The following is a 15,656-nucleotide window of genomic DNA, read 5'->3' as shown; positions in this document are numbered from 1 at the left end:
TTTCCATTTTCAATTCAGGGAGTAAAAAGTTCCAGAAAAAAACTTGCAGAAATGTGTCATACTCGTATGACACATTTTTGCAAGTGTAGTACATGTACTAGTAGTCCTTCTTTTTGAATAAATATTTTATAAAGGTACATTAATTTTTTTATTTTTCTGGAACTTTATTATAAAACACGGCAACTGATGTTTTGAACTTTTCTTTTTATAGATGAAAAAATATTCCTTGTACTGTAATAATATACCATTATTAAAAAGGGATTTTATTATGAAGAAAAAAGTTTAAGACATCAGGTGCCTGTGGTAGACAGAGGCTGTCTGCCTAAGGAGTTCGCTATTTGTCTGAAAGGTTCATGCAAATTAATCAAATGAAGTGAAATAGACAATCTGTCGGATTAGCTTGATGTTTTATAACACAACAAATTGATTATGTTACCATATACAGCACAGGTGTATAACTGTAGCACGAAATTCAATCACAGTTTCGGATACATTTCACATTTTTTATTTTTCCCTCTAAATACAGTTTGTAACATGGAAGTAATACATAAACATGTAATCCTTTCTAGACTTACACAAATCACTTCCACTAAAAGCTTAGCTGCTGTAAAATTTCAGAAAACCTTCAATAACTGTCTCCTCCCATAGTTCAAGCTAACTGGGTCAGATATCATCAATAATATATTCTATATGTTTGAATCAATAATCATAAATCTATAAATGTATCGGTAATAATTGTACACCAAAATAACATTTATATAACAAAGAAAAAGTTTCAAAAAATTGTCATGCACAAAAAGAAAATCATGTATATCATGTTATACAAAGCATGTTAAAATCTCTTATCAGTGGTTCTCCAGTGGTAGAAAATTGTTCTTTCAGAAAAAAGGTCTCTTAAAATCTTTGACAAAAAATCTTTGTGCTCCATTATAACAGAAACAGTATATAATGCCACACCAATTCAGTAAGTATATCTATGCCCCAATGTTTATTTTCCACGACATGTAAACATAGCACAATCAAAATCATTTTAACAATTTTAATATCCAAAAAAGTATCTATTAAGTCACTCAACCCTTATTTGCAACGATAAAAAAGCAACCAACTTACAAATTAACATCACAATATTGTCAGGAAATTTAGGGAATGTTTATAAATCTAGCACATCCTATAATAAATTCAAATAAATCAACAGATACATGTAAAACATTAAACATTAAGGTCAATAAGGAACCTGGACTTGATTGTTAATACTAGACAGATGGACAGGAGTCTGTAGTTGAGCACAGTGGTGTGATATGTCTAACAACTAAGTCTACCCCCCCTTTGTTGACCCCCTTCGGTCTCTGGCCAGAAGGTTGTGCTGCTGTTAAAGCTTGACGTAGTGCCATTTGTCAACTGAAAATATGAATGAGTGCATAAAAAGTAAAATTAATAATCAAGCATTAATAACTAATTATACTTATGTTAAAAAAATAACCATGAGTACCTTAATCTGTCAAACAATTCCAAGTACAGTCCCTAAAACGTTCTACTTTCACTTTTTTCGTGCATTCACTGTGCGTTCACGGTGTGTTCACTTGTGCTCTCCGCTCCACTCTGTTCCCAAAGCACTCACCGTGCATTCACAAAGTTTTCACCTTGTGCTCACCGTTTGTCAAGAGTTCATCCTGCGCTCACCATTCGTTCATCGTTAACTTATCGTTCCGTCATATTATATTTAGGCTGATAACAATATATATGTGTAGTTTATTTGTTATTTTTTTCTGATTACCGACAAAGCACAATGTAAGGATAACTCCTGAGGCACTCCGAATAAATCGTTCATCTTGTATTCACTAATCTTTCACCGTGCATTCACCATTCACTTTGAGCTTGCGTTTGTACTCCGTTTGTGCTGTGCATTTGCTTACCATTCACCGTTCAAGAGCACTCACCAAATTCCGTTCAGCATACACTCACCATTTACTCAGAGTGCCCTCATCTTCCGCTCAGCGTGTGCTCACATTCACTTATCGTCAAGTTAAAAAGTAGAACATTTCAGGGACTGTACCAGTATTATCCTATGATCCTCCCACCCCTTATTCATATATACATACAAAGAAGTATATTTACATGTACCAAGTATTATTCCCTCTATTTCTTATGGAAACTTATAGTTAATTCATTGCTCTATAGAAACAGCCAGACTGAAATCTACACGCCCCGTGTATCGATTAGTCGAAATTTACAGCGGCTGAAACGGACAAGAGAGTGACAGGACTGAAATTCACACGCCCAGTTTATCGATTGGTCGAGACCTACAACTACCTAAAAAAAATCACGGACTGCACGAAATAACCATGATGATGTCAGACTCAAAGTCTCACAGGAGATGATTTGGCTGTTTCTTTTAGCTAACGTACTTAATATGTACATTAACAGTAAAATAGTGAATTTTACTTACTTTTTACCCTCAATTTATTAAGTAGTTAAAAGAAAAATGTTAATATAAACAATAAAATGCATTCTTTAATGATTCATGCGGGTTATGAAGGTAGCTATCATTGCAGAAAAAACTAGAAAACTGACCAGTCAGGAAGGGCCCCGCTATGACAATTAATATAGAAAAGTGAAAAAAACTTTGAATTCCATCCTCTTTATATTAACAATGATGAAAAATAAATGCCCGGCATAAGATGTAAAGAACTGCAATATATATAAGGTGGTAAAAAAAATCTGATTACCTGTTAAAATTAACAGCATAAAGGCAGAAAAAAATAAAATTAATAATTACAAAATAGAATAGTGAAAAAGGATATCTTAATATATATCTTGATTTTAGAATTCAATAAAATTATCATAAATCATTGTGTACTGTATTTTAACCAAAATAGAGTATGAATATTATATACCGGTATTTTAAATCCATATTTCAAAGAATGTACACAATACTACACATCATTCAAAATTGACCTTAACTTCATTTGCAGACACAGGCAGTGCAGTAATTAATCTCAATGTGACAGATAAAGATTAAGCTTAGGATTTTCTTCCTGTGGAAGGTTAATTAATCCCAAAGGACAAATATTGCACAGCCTTCCAAGTATACAATGGTAACATTCTCAGCAGTTATCTCTCTTTGCCAATTCATAAGGAATCTACCCCATCACCCAGCTCCAAACCAGAAGACATAGAGAACCAAACTTAGCATCAAAATATGTATTTCTGCCTACTGAACTACCACACCAAATTTGAACTTGATTGGGCAACCATGAAAAAAGTTATTAGAAAAAAACAGAAAATTTGTGGACGGAAGAGTGACAGAAGGACGGACGGACAGAGTGATTACTATAGGGCACCCGCAAATCCTTGCGGGGCCCTAATTACATAACCCGCGTTATTTTTTCTGCAATGTCGCTACCTTCATACCCCGAATGAATCACCAAAGAAAGCATTTTATTGTTTAAATATATACTTACTCTCGTCCGCTACTGGTTTTGCCGATCCTAGCTGTGGTTGCTGAAATAAACAGCCAAAATCAGATGATATGATATCAGGTATCTTTAAAAAACTGTCAACAAATTTTGTATTTTATTTCCATTGACTTGTACTCACAGCTTCAACAATTTTCTTCCCATCTTCTGGCGTAATCTTGTAAGGGCTGCTTGCAACTGATGTGTTCTCACTACAATTACATCAAGTCAACTTTTTAAACTGAAGTACCACCAAATTATTAAAATTAAATCCAAATGGAAACCTTCTCTTACAAATACAAAAGACATAAATGTAGATGAAACCCTGCAAGTTTATTAGCTTATATTTAAAGTAATTTGTGTGTTTAGCTTTGTACATGCATGTACTAACATGTAGAACAAATTACATACACATGCAGACTTTAGTTTTAGAAATACAAATATGAACAAACTCACCATGCAATTCCATGATTGTCACACTCTTTCCCAATTAATTGCTGCCACTGTTTATTACATTCGTTTACCACTTTCATGGCATATTCCTGAAAAATATTTATATAAAGACAGTCATATGGAAACAAAGATAGTAAGTACATCTCACTTGGGAAAGACCATGTTATACAACAGTGACAACCAATTCAATGACAGAAAAATCAGAACAGTCAATGAAATATTTGAGATAGAATTTCTTTTAACCGTGATTTACCTTGTTTTTAGCTTCTCCGTTGAAGGCAAATTTATTCTCTGGCTTGCCGTCAGGGATCTTATAAATTTTGAACCATTCATACGTTGCCTGAAATCAAATAACATTCCATACAAACTGACTTGTACACTGAGTGATAGCATCGCAAATGTTGTTTATAAAAATACACAAATCAAATTTAAACATTACGGTACTATTTTTTAAGAATCACATGAAAAAATCCAATCAAGAGATATCTGTGTTACATATAGAATTCCCCTTACACACAGTTCTCATTATTGGTGGGACAATACTTGAAATTGATTGGCACATCAGTCACTTTTGGCCACATTACAAAATCAGAAATTGTCAACATTATATCAATGGCCAATCTTTCCGTAGGATGGAATTTAAAATGAATGTTGAGCATGGGGCTCAGATATTGGTCAGACAATATTTGACAAGGGTACAGCATTAAATCTGGTAATATTTCAACAGAGATTAAGACAGGAATGATCATGATACCAGTGAACTAGGATAAGAATGAAGGAAAATTGCAGGATGCTAACACATGCTTAGAAATTCAACTAGATTATAAGTAAAGGGAAACAAATACACAGGTAGATGTGCACCATTTCCAAAATTCGATAAAACTAAAACATTATTATTTTCACTAAACATTTGTTTTGAGAGAGAAATCTGAGATTACAGTTCAAGATTAACGTAGCTCGCGGGTTTGCTGACGTCACAATAGGAATCGACGTAAAGAGTTGACCGTCATAGTAAACTCATTATTTTGTTTTAAAATGAAAAATGAGATATTTAGAAGTATAACAGAAAATATTTTAAAAAGCTTATATATGCGGTTTATGACTGTTCATACAAAGATTTATAATATCAAGTGCTGAAAATTTAAAGATGTCTCATACATTGTCACATTTCGTTCTATAAAGATAAAGAATGAGTGTGCGTTAGAACTCTTCCATTTAAAGTAATGTTTTAAAATAGAATGTATGCATTAACTTCGCTTTTTTTTACAATTATAACTTCCGTAATCTGTACTACCGATTAAATTCTTAAATTTCTTTTGGCTTGAGATAACTGTTTTATTCGATTACTTACTTATAATGTCAGTAGTTGCCTGGCATTTTATTTTTGCATTGATTGACTCAGAGTTTCATAAAAACAAAAATAGTAATTTTCTGTATCTTTACAACCTTACATTAATTGCATTTTTAAATAACATTCACAATAATGTCTAATAAGCATTAACATGTTCTAAAATGTATGTGTGAAACAGCTAGTCTTGTCAATAAATGCATTTCAATTTGGTGTTCTAAGAAGTAAGGAAATGATGACGTCAGGCTAACGTCGTAATGAAAATATAAGGTTTTGAGAAATCTTTTAAATCTTTAAAGTTTTTTTGCCAAAAATTGGCCGAGAACACATACTGATATTTTTTTATGAATTGATTCATAATTATCTCCTCTGTTTTTGTGTTGAGTATGATTAATTTTGTCTGAATCGTTTAAAAGTGTGGAGCATAGTTTTGTAATGCGTTTCTCGGTTAAAATGTGCATTTTACTATATATTTCATTGAAATGGCGTTGCTTGAGTTTATTAATGACACTGTATTTGAAACACGATAACATTATTACCGCGCAGACGAATCTTAAATAAATTTCAGAAATAAAACTATAAAACCTATGGATCACATGGAAAATTTTCAAGGTAGGTTTTCTCACAAGCCGGTAAACCCGCGAGCTACCTTAAACTTGAGATTTTGTTGTATGTTTATTCAATATTGCAGGCAAATAATGGATTGAGACATAACAACATTAGAATTACCTTTTAGAAAATGAGCGGAAGTAGACTGCACAGAACCATCTGTGGTGAAAGTGTGACGGCCCTTTTTATTAAGAAATTGGAAATAAAAGATGAATGCAAAGCAGACCTGCCAAATGTCAAACAATTTGTGGGCCACATCCACAAACTTACTTAATATCCATTCATCATTATCTCTAGTGAAAACTCCTTTACAGCATTATGATCCAAGAGAGATAACTCTAGTTTGTTTGTGAAAATCATCAAGATTTTATGAGCTGTTTTCTCTCCAGTGCAGACTTGAAGCAATTTAGAGTAGCGTAATTAGGAGCATTCAAGTATTTTTAGTACATTGTTTGTAGTAAAGTGTCATGTACTGAGGAATTGGTAATTGCATTTTCAAAAGTTTGGTGGGTGGTTTTATATCTTTAATCATGCAAGTTACAGTAGCTGAGACCCAAGTCAGTTCAGTTAACCAGGTATTTCTCTCGAAACCAGGAAATGGTACAAAAGGAACATGGAAAAAGTATTTACAAAATTCAAATACCAGTACAATGACATGGTAAAGGTCAAACAGAGGGAAGTTGATTAGTATCTTAATGGTAAAGCAGAATCCACTGCTTTTTTTGTTGTTTTTAAAGTTGCAGTCATCTTCATTTCAAATTAAAAACCAAAACATTTGTAAAGGCACAGTTTTACAGGTTGTGCAAAATTTTTGTTTCAACTCAAGCCTTCCTCCAAGAGTAATGAAAGCTGCAAATGCATGTACATCAGATACTTAAGCTACATTAACTACCATAATACTGCAACTTAATATTATATATAACACTTACTAGTATTAAATGATGAATAATTCCTTTCTAAATCTTATATGTCAAATGCTTTAACTTATCCTGAGATTGATATTATTTCTCTCTTTTTTCGAGTATGTTACTCATAACAAAAGGCACAGGGGCCACATTGCTCACATGAGCAACAATAGTCTTAACTCTGATAAAATTTGCATTAAAGAATCAAAATCAAAATATCTTGACAACTAAGTACAGTAGATCTTGCTAAAAAAAAATTTTTAATCTGCCAATTTTTATATTTTATTTTTTTGGGGTTAACACCAAGCCTCATTTTGTTGTAGTACCTGTAAGAAGATTTTTCTCTATTCCTATATACACCCCCCCCCCATTTTGTGGCCCCATTTTTCTCTAGGGAATCATGGTTTCATCAAACTTTAATCTGCACAACCTGTGCTTTCACAGAAGTTACTGCTTTTTGGACTGAAAACTTTCCCAGAATATTTTTGTTCTTTTTTTCCCTATATATTCCTATGTAATAATTCATCCTGCCATTGCGGTCCCACCCTATCCCCAGGGACTATGATTTAGCACACTTGAATTTACACTACCTGAGGATGCCTCCACACAAGTTTAAGCTTTTCTGGCCAAATAGTTTTTAAAAAGAAGATTTTTAAAGATGGAGAAGGCTTACATAGGCACTGCCTGCTGCCTAATCCATTTATGTAAATGTATATTTGCATAATAAAATATGTTCAAATCAAAACGACAATGCCAACAACGACAGACAATGGACAAATTTTGATTAGAAGAGCTCACTTGAGCTTTCAGTTCAGGTGAGCTAAAAGTGACATAGCCATTATGACCCACCATTTTATACCTGAATGTTAAGCAGTGACCAAACATTTATTTTATTACTGGAGGTTCACAAGTATGAACACGCACTCAGTTTTAAAGGAGACATACCGGTAAATCATGATAAGGGTGTCTTTCTAATACAAGTAATATTGCTCTTACCTTGAGAAATCCTGGCATATGCTTTTCAACATCTTCTATATCTAAAATTGGAAATCAATACCTTTTCTAAAGCACAAAATTTTGAAAATGTTTTCAATCAAATGCACTGATGTTCAAGTAATTAGTACATACAGCAGTAGACTGTATAATTTTTAAGGAACATAATTAAACCAAGTATAAACACAGTACCATTGAGGTCGCTGGCCAGTGGGTCTGTGACATCTATGGCTAACACCTTCCAGTCTGTTTCACCTGTACAACAGAACGCATATACCTGGTACATGTATATTCAAATAACAGTGATTATACACATGGAAATACACTTAAATAGATATCATTATTTTGTCTCTGGTTTTGGCATAACAAAAGGTGCACAATAAGTTCATCCAATTTGCAGCATTTGAAGAGCTTTGTTTACTGGTAAATTGTAATAATAAACACTTTTCCCTTTCCCATCACTCATTATACATGTACAACAAAGAAGTTTGGGGACACAAATCTGGTTTCTGGAATTGACTAAATAAAAAAAAATTCTCCCTCTTTTTATGTTGGAGGCATACATCTGTCTAGTTTCTCTCATTATATTTATTTAACAAGTTACAAGTCTATGTATATCTCTCCCCCCACAGCCTTAGTGGGAAGGCAGTAAAAAGTAAATTCAGAACTCGATGGATAAAAATCATATTTCAGAATCTATAAAATACACAGGGGATCTGAAAACTAAAAATTGTTATCAGAATATTGAGTTTGAGACTTCAAATCAGTGTAATCATCTGCAATAACTACCTTCATCGATCAGGCACATAACCCCCAGGACTTTAACTTGAATCACTGCCCCTCTCTTGTGCACCTGAAAAAAATAATTCAATTACTGATAACCCTTTTCTAAAATATTCTCCATTGACATCAAATTCAATGTTAAACAAACTTATTTCAGAGGATTTTTATGACCTTTAACCAATTTCAAAGACAAAACTGAATCACTTTCTGCTTACCTAAAGAAAATGTCTCACTTCCTTTAACATACTTCACTGACCATTTTGAGTTACTATCTGTACTATCTCACTGACTATAGGAACTAACCATCTGTCCCATCTCACTGACCATAGTAACTCACTATCTAACTATCTCACTGACCATAGTAACTCACTATCTAACTATCTCACTGACAATAGTAACTCACTATCTAACTATCTCACTGACTATAGGAACTAACCATCTGTCCCATCTCACTGACCATTGTAACTCACTATCTAACTATCTCACTGACCATAGTAACTCACTATCTAACTAACAATAGTAACTCACTATCTAACTATCTCACTGACTGTAGTAACTCACTATCTGACATATCTCACTGACCATAGTAACTCACTATCTAACTATCTCACTGACCATAGTAACTCACTATCTAACTATCTCACTGACAATAGTAACTCACTATCTAACTATCTCACTGACTATAGGAACTAACCATCTGTCCCATCTCACTGACCATAGTAACTCACTATCTAACTATCTCACTGACCATAGTAACTCACTATCTAACTATCTCGCTGACAATAGTAACTCACTATCTAACTATCTCACTGACTGTAGTAACTCACTATCTGACATATCTCACTGACCATAGTAACTCACTATCTAACTATCTCACTGACCATAGTAACTCACTATCTAACTATCTCACTGACAATAGTAACTCACTATCTAACTATCTCACTGACTGTAGTAACTCACTATCTGACATATCTCACTGACCATAGTAACTCACTATCTGACCTATCTCACTGACCATAGTAACTCACTATCTGTACTATCTCACTGACTATAGGAACTAACCATCTGTGCTATCTCACTAACTATAGGTAATAACCATCTGTCCTATCTCACTAACCATAGTAACTCACAATCTGACCTATCTCACTAACCATAGTAACTCACTATCTGAACTATCTCATTGACAATAGTAACTCACTATCTGACCTATCTCACTGACCATAGTAACTCACTATCTGTGCTATCTCACTGACTATAGGAACTAACCATCTGTGCTATCTCACTAACTATAGATAATAACCATCTGTCCTTTCTCACTAACCATAGTAACTCACAATCTGACCTATCTCACTAACCATAGTAACTCATTATCTGACCTATCTCACTAACCATAGTAACTCACTATCTGACCTATCTCACTGACCATATTGCTTCACCCTTTGACCTCTCTCACTGACGGTAGTAACTCATTATCTGTTCTATCTTACTGAACATTATAACTCACTATCTAACCTATCTCAATGACCGTATTGACTCACAAACTGACCTATCTCAATGACCATACTGCCTCACCTTTTGACCTATCTCACACACATCTAAAGGGTCGTTGTCTCCTAGTGTTTTGGTCTCTGGTGTTTCATGTTTAGGGTCCTCCCATGTCTATGTAAAGAAATCAATATCAATCATAAATCAAATATCTCCTAACATTTAGGTATAAATAAATATACCTATATGCTTCCCCTAATGTTAAAGGCTAAATTTAAAGGGATATGGTCACATATTTCTTCTTCAAATTTTACTTTTTTAAATTGCTGAACTCAGGTATTTCCAATGGTCAGACAAAATTTTAATGCCAGTTATCAAGTTATAAGTGAGAAAAACAGCTCATAACTCTTTATTATGTTAACAAGGTATGGTGACATCAAACTTCCTGCATTTATACCTGGGGAAGAGCGCCATAATTCCAGATGTATCCGTGATGAGGAAAGACATTTTTCACATATCTTAAGGCACCTTTCTTAACATCCTGCTTGATGGGGTTCATTTTCTCCTCTTTGCAAATCTAGAAGTACAAAAGCAGTAAAATACATAACAGAAATCAATACATCCTCATGAACACATCATCAGAATTCAATCTAGATTGTAAACTTCAAGTTAAAAAATCAGTGATAAGTCATTTTACATACTGTTGTTCCAATTTTCATGGATATAAGGAATATCAAAGTTTCGAGAATATTAAAAATGGTCCTATGAATACATTACGTTGTAAGATACTGCACTTCAATAAACATTGAAATTCATGGATCAACTCAAAAAAGTAATCCTTGAAGATGGTATTCAACAAATATTAATTAAACCACAGTATCAAATCACTATCAATAATTTTTCATTACTTCTTTTATCATTTCAAGATTTCTTAAAATTTAAGTTGAAAAGTCATAATAAAATACAGCTTTTCAACACATTTGATGTACAAAATAGCCAAGACAAGTAAACATGGCAATGAAGATATGGACAGAGGCCTAGTACCTCCATCTTGCTGTTTGTCCAGCGTGGAATTTCTACCACCATATTCATCACCGTCTTCTCTGTGTTGGCAAACAGGGGGATGTCATGGAAGGGGGACACAGTGTTTCCATTGGGGCCACCTAAGATATAAAAAGGAGATTACTATGGCTTGTGGTTAAAAAAAACAATTGGTTCAATGCTACATGAACATTTTTTTGCAGTTAATACTCTTATTATCATCATCATAGCCAAAATGATAAGCAATTTACAAATTTATTCTACTTCATAAATACTTACACACATACAAAAATCACACAGTTGTTCACCTTGTTCTGAATGTAAAACTCACAACATCAAAATAAAATATGTTTGTGAAATTACTTTGCTGAATGTCAAATGGAAGCAATTTTAACCTCTATGAATAACATGTACATTGATGCTACTGATCTAATTAGAGACAGATGGAAGGATAGACACACATGCAATTATAGATAAAAGGAAAGAAAGTAAAAAATGAAGCCCAATACATGTATTACTCAGATTTGATTTACAGAACATAAAAAAGAGATGTTCTTTAGTTCCTTATAAAAGATCTATGAAATTTACTACCGGGTACATCTTTGCATTAGAGGAGCTATGTGAAACTTGATCAATAACACAGCACATCAAAAGAAATAAACTGCCTTATATGGCACTATAGTTCTCGGAGTTTATTTACTGACTGAAAAAAGTAGTGTTTATATTCCTTGTTCAACTCAAAACATTTTGTGTTCCCATATCTTTTTACACTGTTACGTGGCCACTGTACAGAAATAACAGTCAGTAATTGAGTATAATATGGGCAGTTCTAAAATTAGTTAATAGTCTTGGGATATACATGCTGCTTACCCTCTAACTTTTGTAAAGGAGAGGGGGTATATTGTGACAAGGCAAGCAGACACTGAACAATACTGTTACATTTGGTCTGTCACTGATACTGGTTTACATTACATTGAAACAAACTCCTAAACCAGTCAGTATACACTGGGACAATTTCAGTATGTATATTCTGTAGAATTATTTTAAACAGGTTAAAACATTGTCATACAAAATGTACATGCACTGTTCTACAATTTCAATATTTCATAGGCATAAAATAGTAAAGATTGTCCAAGGCATATGGATCGAGATTTATTTCAACATCATGGTTTGTAAGAGTAAAATTATACTGGTTCATATACTATCGAAGGACCAATAAACTGCACACTAGCTCCTGAACAGAGTAATGTGCAATTATGAAAATGTCACCAGAACAGTGCATAATATGAATTCATACAGACAATCAAAACAACCTGCCTCTTGAGGGATTGTAACTTTACTAAAATATGTAAAGCTTATGATATAGACATTCTTGTCAAAATAAAGTTTGAATAAAAATATCAGGATTATAATATAATAAAAATATGAATGTTTTGTATCCAAACTCGAAATATTTAAAGTCAATCCAAATCAGAATTTTATTTTACGGGTGATCAAGTAAGTGAGGTTACAACTTCTATATAAGCCCCCCAAAAAGATCACAATATTTTTTAAATATTTGTTTCTAAAAGCATTTTTGAGATTATTCTTCTTCCTTACTGTCGCATTTTAAATGCAGTTAAGATTCTTGGTTATCAATTTTAAACTTCAGAGTGAAAAAAGTAATGATTGCTAATGGATACATTTTATCAAGGTCATGAAAGGTTGAATAAATCCACTGTCACTCTTCGATGCATAGAATCAACATATGCCAAATAACACTTGAGAATACCATAAGGCAAACTCACTGGAGGATTCTGGCATCAGTTTCAAAAACTGAGTACAAACCAAATTTTTGTGCATGCGTTAGAGTTTTCAATTCATGACAAGGTAAAGTTTTCAAATAATGTTGAGTGACATACATTGGCAGCTAACTGGGCATTCAGTTGTTTCAACTTGTCAAAGGTATTGGTAAAATTAACATACTTCCAAATATCTACAACTTCAATGTCCAACATTTACCTAATTATACATATACATGAATGGTAATGTACAACAGTTGTACGACCTTAAAATTCATTCAACATGTCTAACCAATATATACGGGTAAATATTGCACTTAACATGTTCATAACATACATTTAAGCTTACTGGTACATGGTTTTGTGGTTATATTATTGAAATAGATAAAAAAAAAAAGTACGATTTATATTGAGAAGCTGTCATCATTACATGTCACAAGTACAAGTGCCTGGAGTGTATTGCAGATAATGACAAGGAGTTGAAATATACCTTTTCTGTAATATTTGACAGCTTGGATGTAACTAATCAACTAAGGGGCTGGTAATTATATTGATGTTTTTATCCTTTATAACCCTAAGTTCTTTTAATTAACTGATCAAGATATACAAGAATGGACTATAGGAATATTTTTTTATCAATGGTCACTTTGGGCTTTTAACAACATGTTTGAATTGAACAGGACAACTGAAACTCATTGTTATCCCACTGGACCAATGTTTACAGATGACTTGGGAATAAATGTCTCAAGGGGTAAGGGCTCAATTGTGACAAAGCACTAGCCAAAATTCAACAGCAACTGAACATTACAAGAACTGATACATCAATGTTTTAAACTCATAAAGGAAAAGAAAAACTGAGATATTTGATTTGAAATGTCTTTTGATTAATTGTCACTTTTGGCAATCTGTCACTTTCATAAAGTAAAAGAAGAAATATACATAATCTTCACAAAGTTAGAAATTTCCAAGAATCCCTATATATATAAACTGAAACTTGAGTCACCTGTTATCAGAAGTTGTGAAGGATTGAACCAGGACATGCACTTTTATCTCTACTCTTGTTAAAACATATCATTGATTTTTCTGTTCTGGGTGTGTCTATAGTCAGGGAACCTTAATCATGATGATTATATAAAACAATCAAAATGTATCATGAAAATATCACAGAAGTTATTTTCACCTAGGCTACCCTAATATATAAATAAAAAATTTAAAGTTAATAATAACGTAGGGAAGAGAAGCAGATGAAATACAAAGTCTTGATTTACATTACACCCCCCCCACCCCAAGATTCCACCCAAATTGTCATTAATGCAAAATATAAAATATTTTAAAAGGGTAACGTAAATCACAAGTGCTGTCGACAGTTCAGCGAGTAATACGGTAACAGGCTTCGACGTGTTATTTATTATTGTTTAGTCCTAAAATCACAGAGTATACCAAAGAAATGATTTCAAACTCACTGAAAAATACTCTATATTCCAAAGAATTTGGGCATCCTCTTTCAACTATTCCGTATGACATTTTGACCTGTGAAGAACTGCTGAACAGTCTCTCGTTTGAAGCTAGTTTACGAAATGTGGCTGCTGTCGGAAATATCACAGGCTGCTTTTGTTGCAACTGTTGGAATATATTTTTTTGCAAGAAGACCTGAGTTATTCGTCTGAACCGGTCTACACGTTGCATTGAATAGGAAGTTGATGGTTCTCACGAAGGAAATATCAGTGCGCGCGCATCGGGGTATTACTAATCACCTCTGAATACGCAAATGAACTTGCTTGTTTATCATTAAAAAAAAAACCAACACATTACCACACAATAAACAAACAAACTATTTTGTTATCGAGATAATTTCATCGAAATTATTTCACACTCTTTATTATCTAAGTTATGCTTTTGTCTTGAGCTACATGTAGATCGAAACTGAAAGTAGATAAAATCCTTCTCCAAAGTAATGAAAAACACTTAAATTTTAGCAGCCATGTTATCATGTTTATCATGTTATTAATTACATGTACTTAAAATAAAATTAAATTACAATGCTAAAATTTAGACCAATCCAGATAAATAAAAATCATTGATCACACTGTAAACATTTTTAATCAGTTGTCATTAAATAGAAACACAAAAAACTTTAATTTGAAGATTTAATTATTTTTGTACAAATGTATTTTAAAGTATACATGTAGTTCTCTTGCACGTTAAAATGTTATGCTAGGCCCTACAACCATCTTCGCTAGCCAAGGGTTTTCGGTCCACTTTGTGCAAAGTGGACCGAAAACCCTTGGCTAGAGAAGATGCCCTACAACCGATCCTCTGTTGGCCCGAACTGATTACAAACACCGAGCTCTACAAATTACTCATAATTTGATATAGCCAGCATAAGCGGATTTTGCCTCTTTTTTTAAAGGGGGGGGGGTCCGAACCTTTTCTGAGAAAAATAAGAAATTAAACTTAATCAAATTCACATGGTACTAATTAAGGTTATCTAAAATAGGCATTGGACCCCAAGGCAAACGAAATTCTCCCTCAGCCCCCTAAAGATATTCTTTTTGGATCTACGGGAATCAGCTAGGTTTGTCGGACCGTAAAAATTTTGACGTCTTCAAAATATTTTTAGTTACGAAGAATCTCGCTGAAATAACTGAGACTAATCAAACTGCTACCGCTTCACCATCCCATCCAAATATCATAGCAATTCAACAGAAATTTGGTATTTGTAAAATTCTTTGAAAATCGTAGTAATTTTGATGTTTTTAAAATTCTCCTGTCAAAAGTAAATATGACACAACCCGACCATTCA

General features: G+C 33.2%; 1 protein-coding gene across 1 annotated transcript; it reads right to left on the bottom strand.

Annotated features, from left to right (window-relative positions):
• Positions 1-395: 395 nt before the first annotated feature.
• Positions 396-14,582, bottom strand: LOC128168170 (uncharacterized). Its single transcript, XM_052834299.1, has 12 exons — positions 14,317-14,582; positions 11,076-11,194; positions 10,489-10,608; positions 10,119-10,205; positions 8,553-8,616; positions 7,956-8,018; positions 7,767-7,807; positions 4,162-4,248; positions 3,912-3,997; positions 3,598-3,667; positions 3,462-3,501; positions 396-1,398 (listed from the first exon to the last, which is right to left on the bottom strand). The coding sequence occupies exons 1-12, from the start codon at positions 14,537-14,539 to the stop codon at positions 1,370-1,372; spliced, it is 1,029 nt and encodes a 342-aa protein (XP_052690259.1). The 5' UTR covers positions 14,540-14,582; the 3' UTR covers positions 396-1,369.
• Positions 14,583-15,656: the final 1,074 nt, after the last annotated feature.

This window comes from Crassostrea angulata, chromosome 10 (assembly GCF_025612915.1).
Source record: "Crassostrea angulata isolate pt1a10 chromosome 10, ASM2561291v2, whole genome shotgun sequence".
Classification (NCBI taxonomy): Eukaryota; Metazoa; Mollusca; class Bivalvia; order Ostreida; family Ostreidae; genus Magallana; species Magallana angulata.
This window is presented reverse-complemented; position numbering and strand designations above follow the sequence as displayed.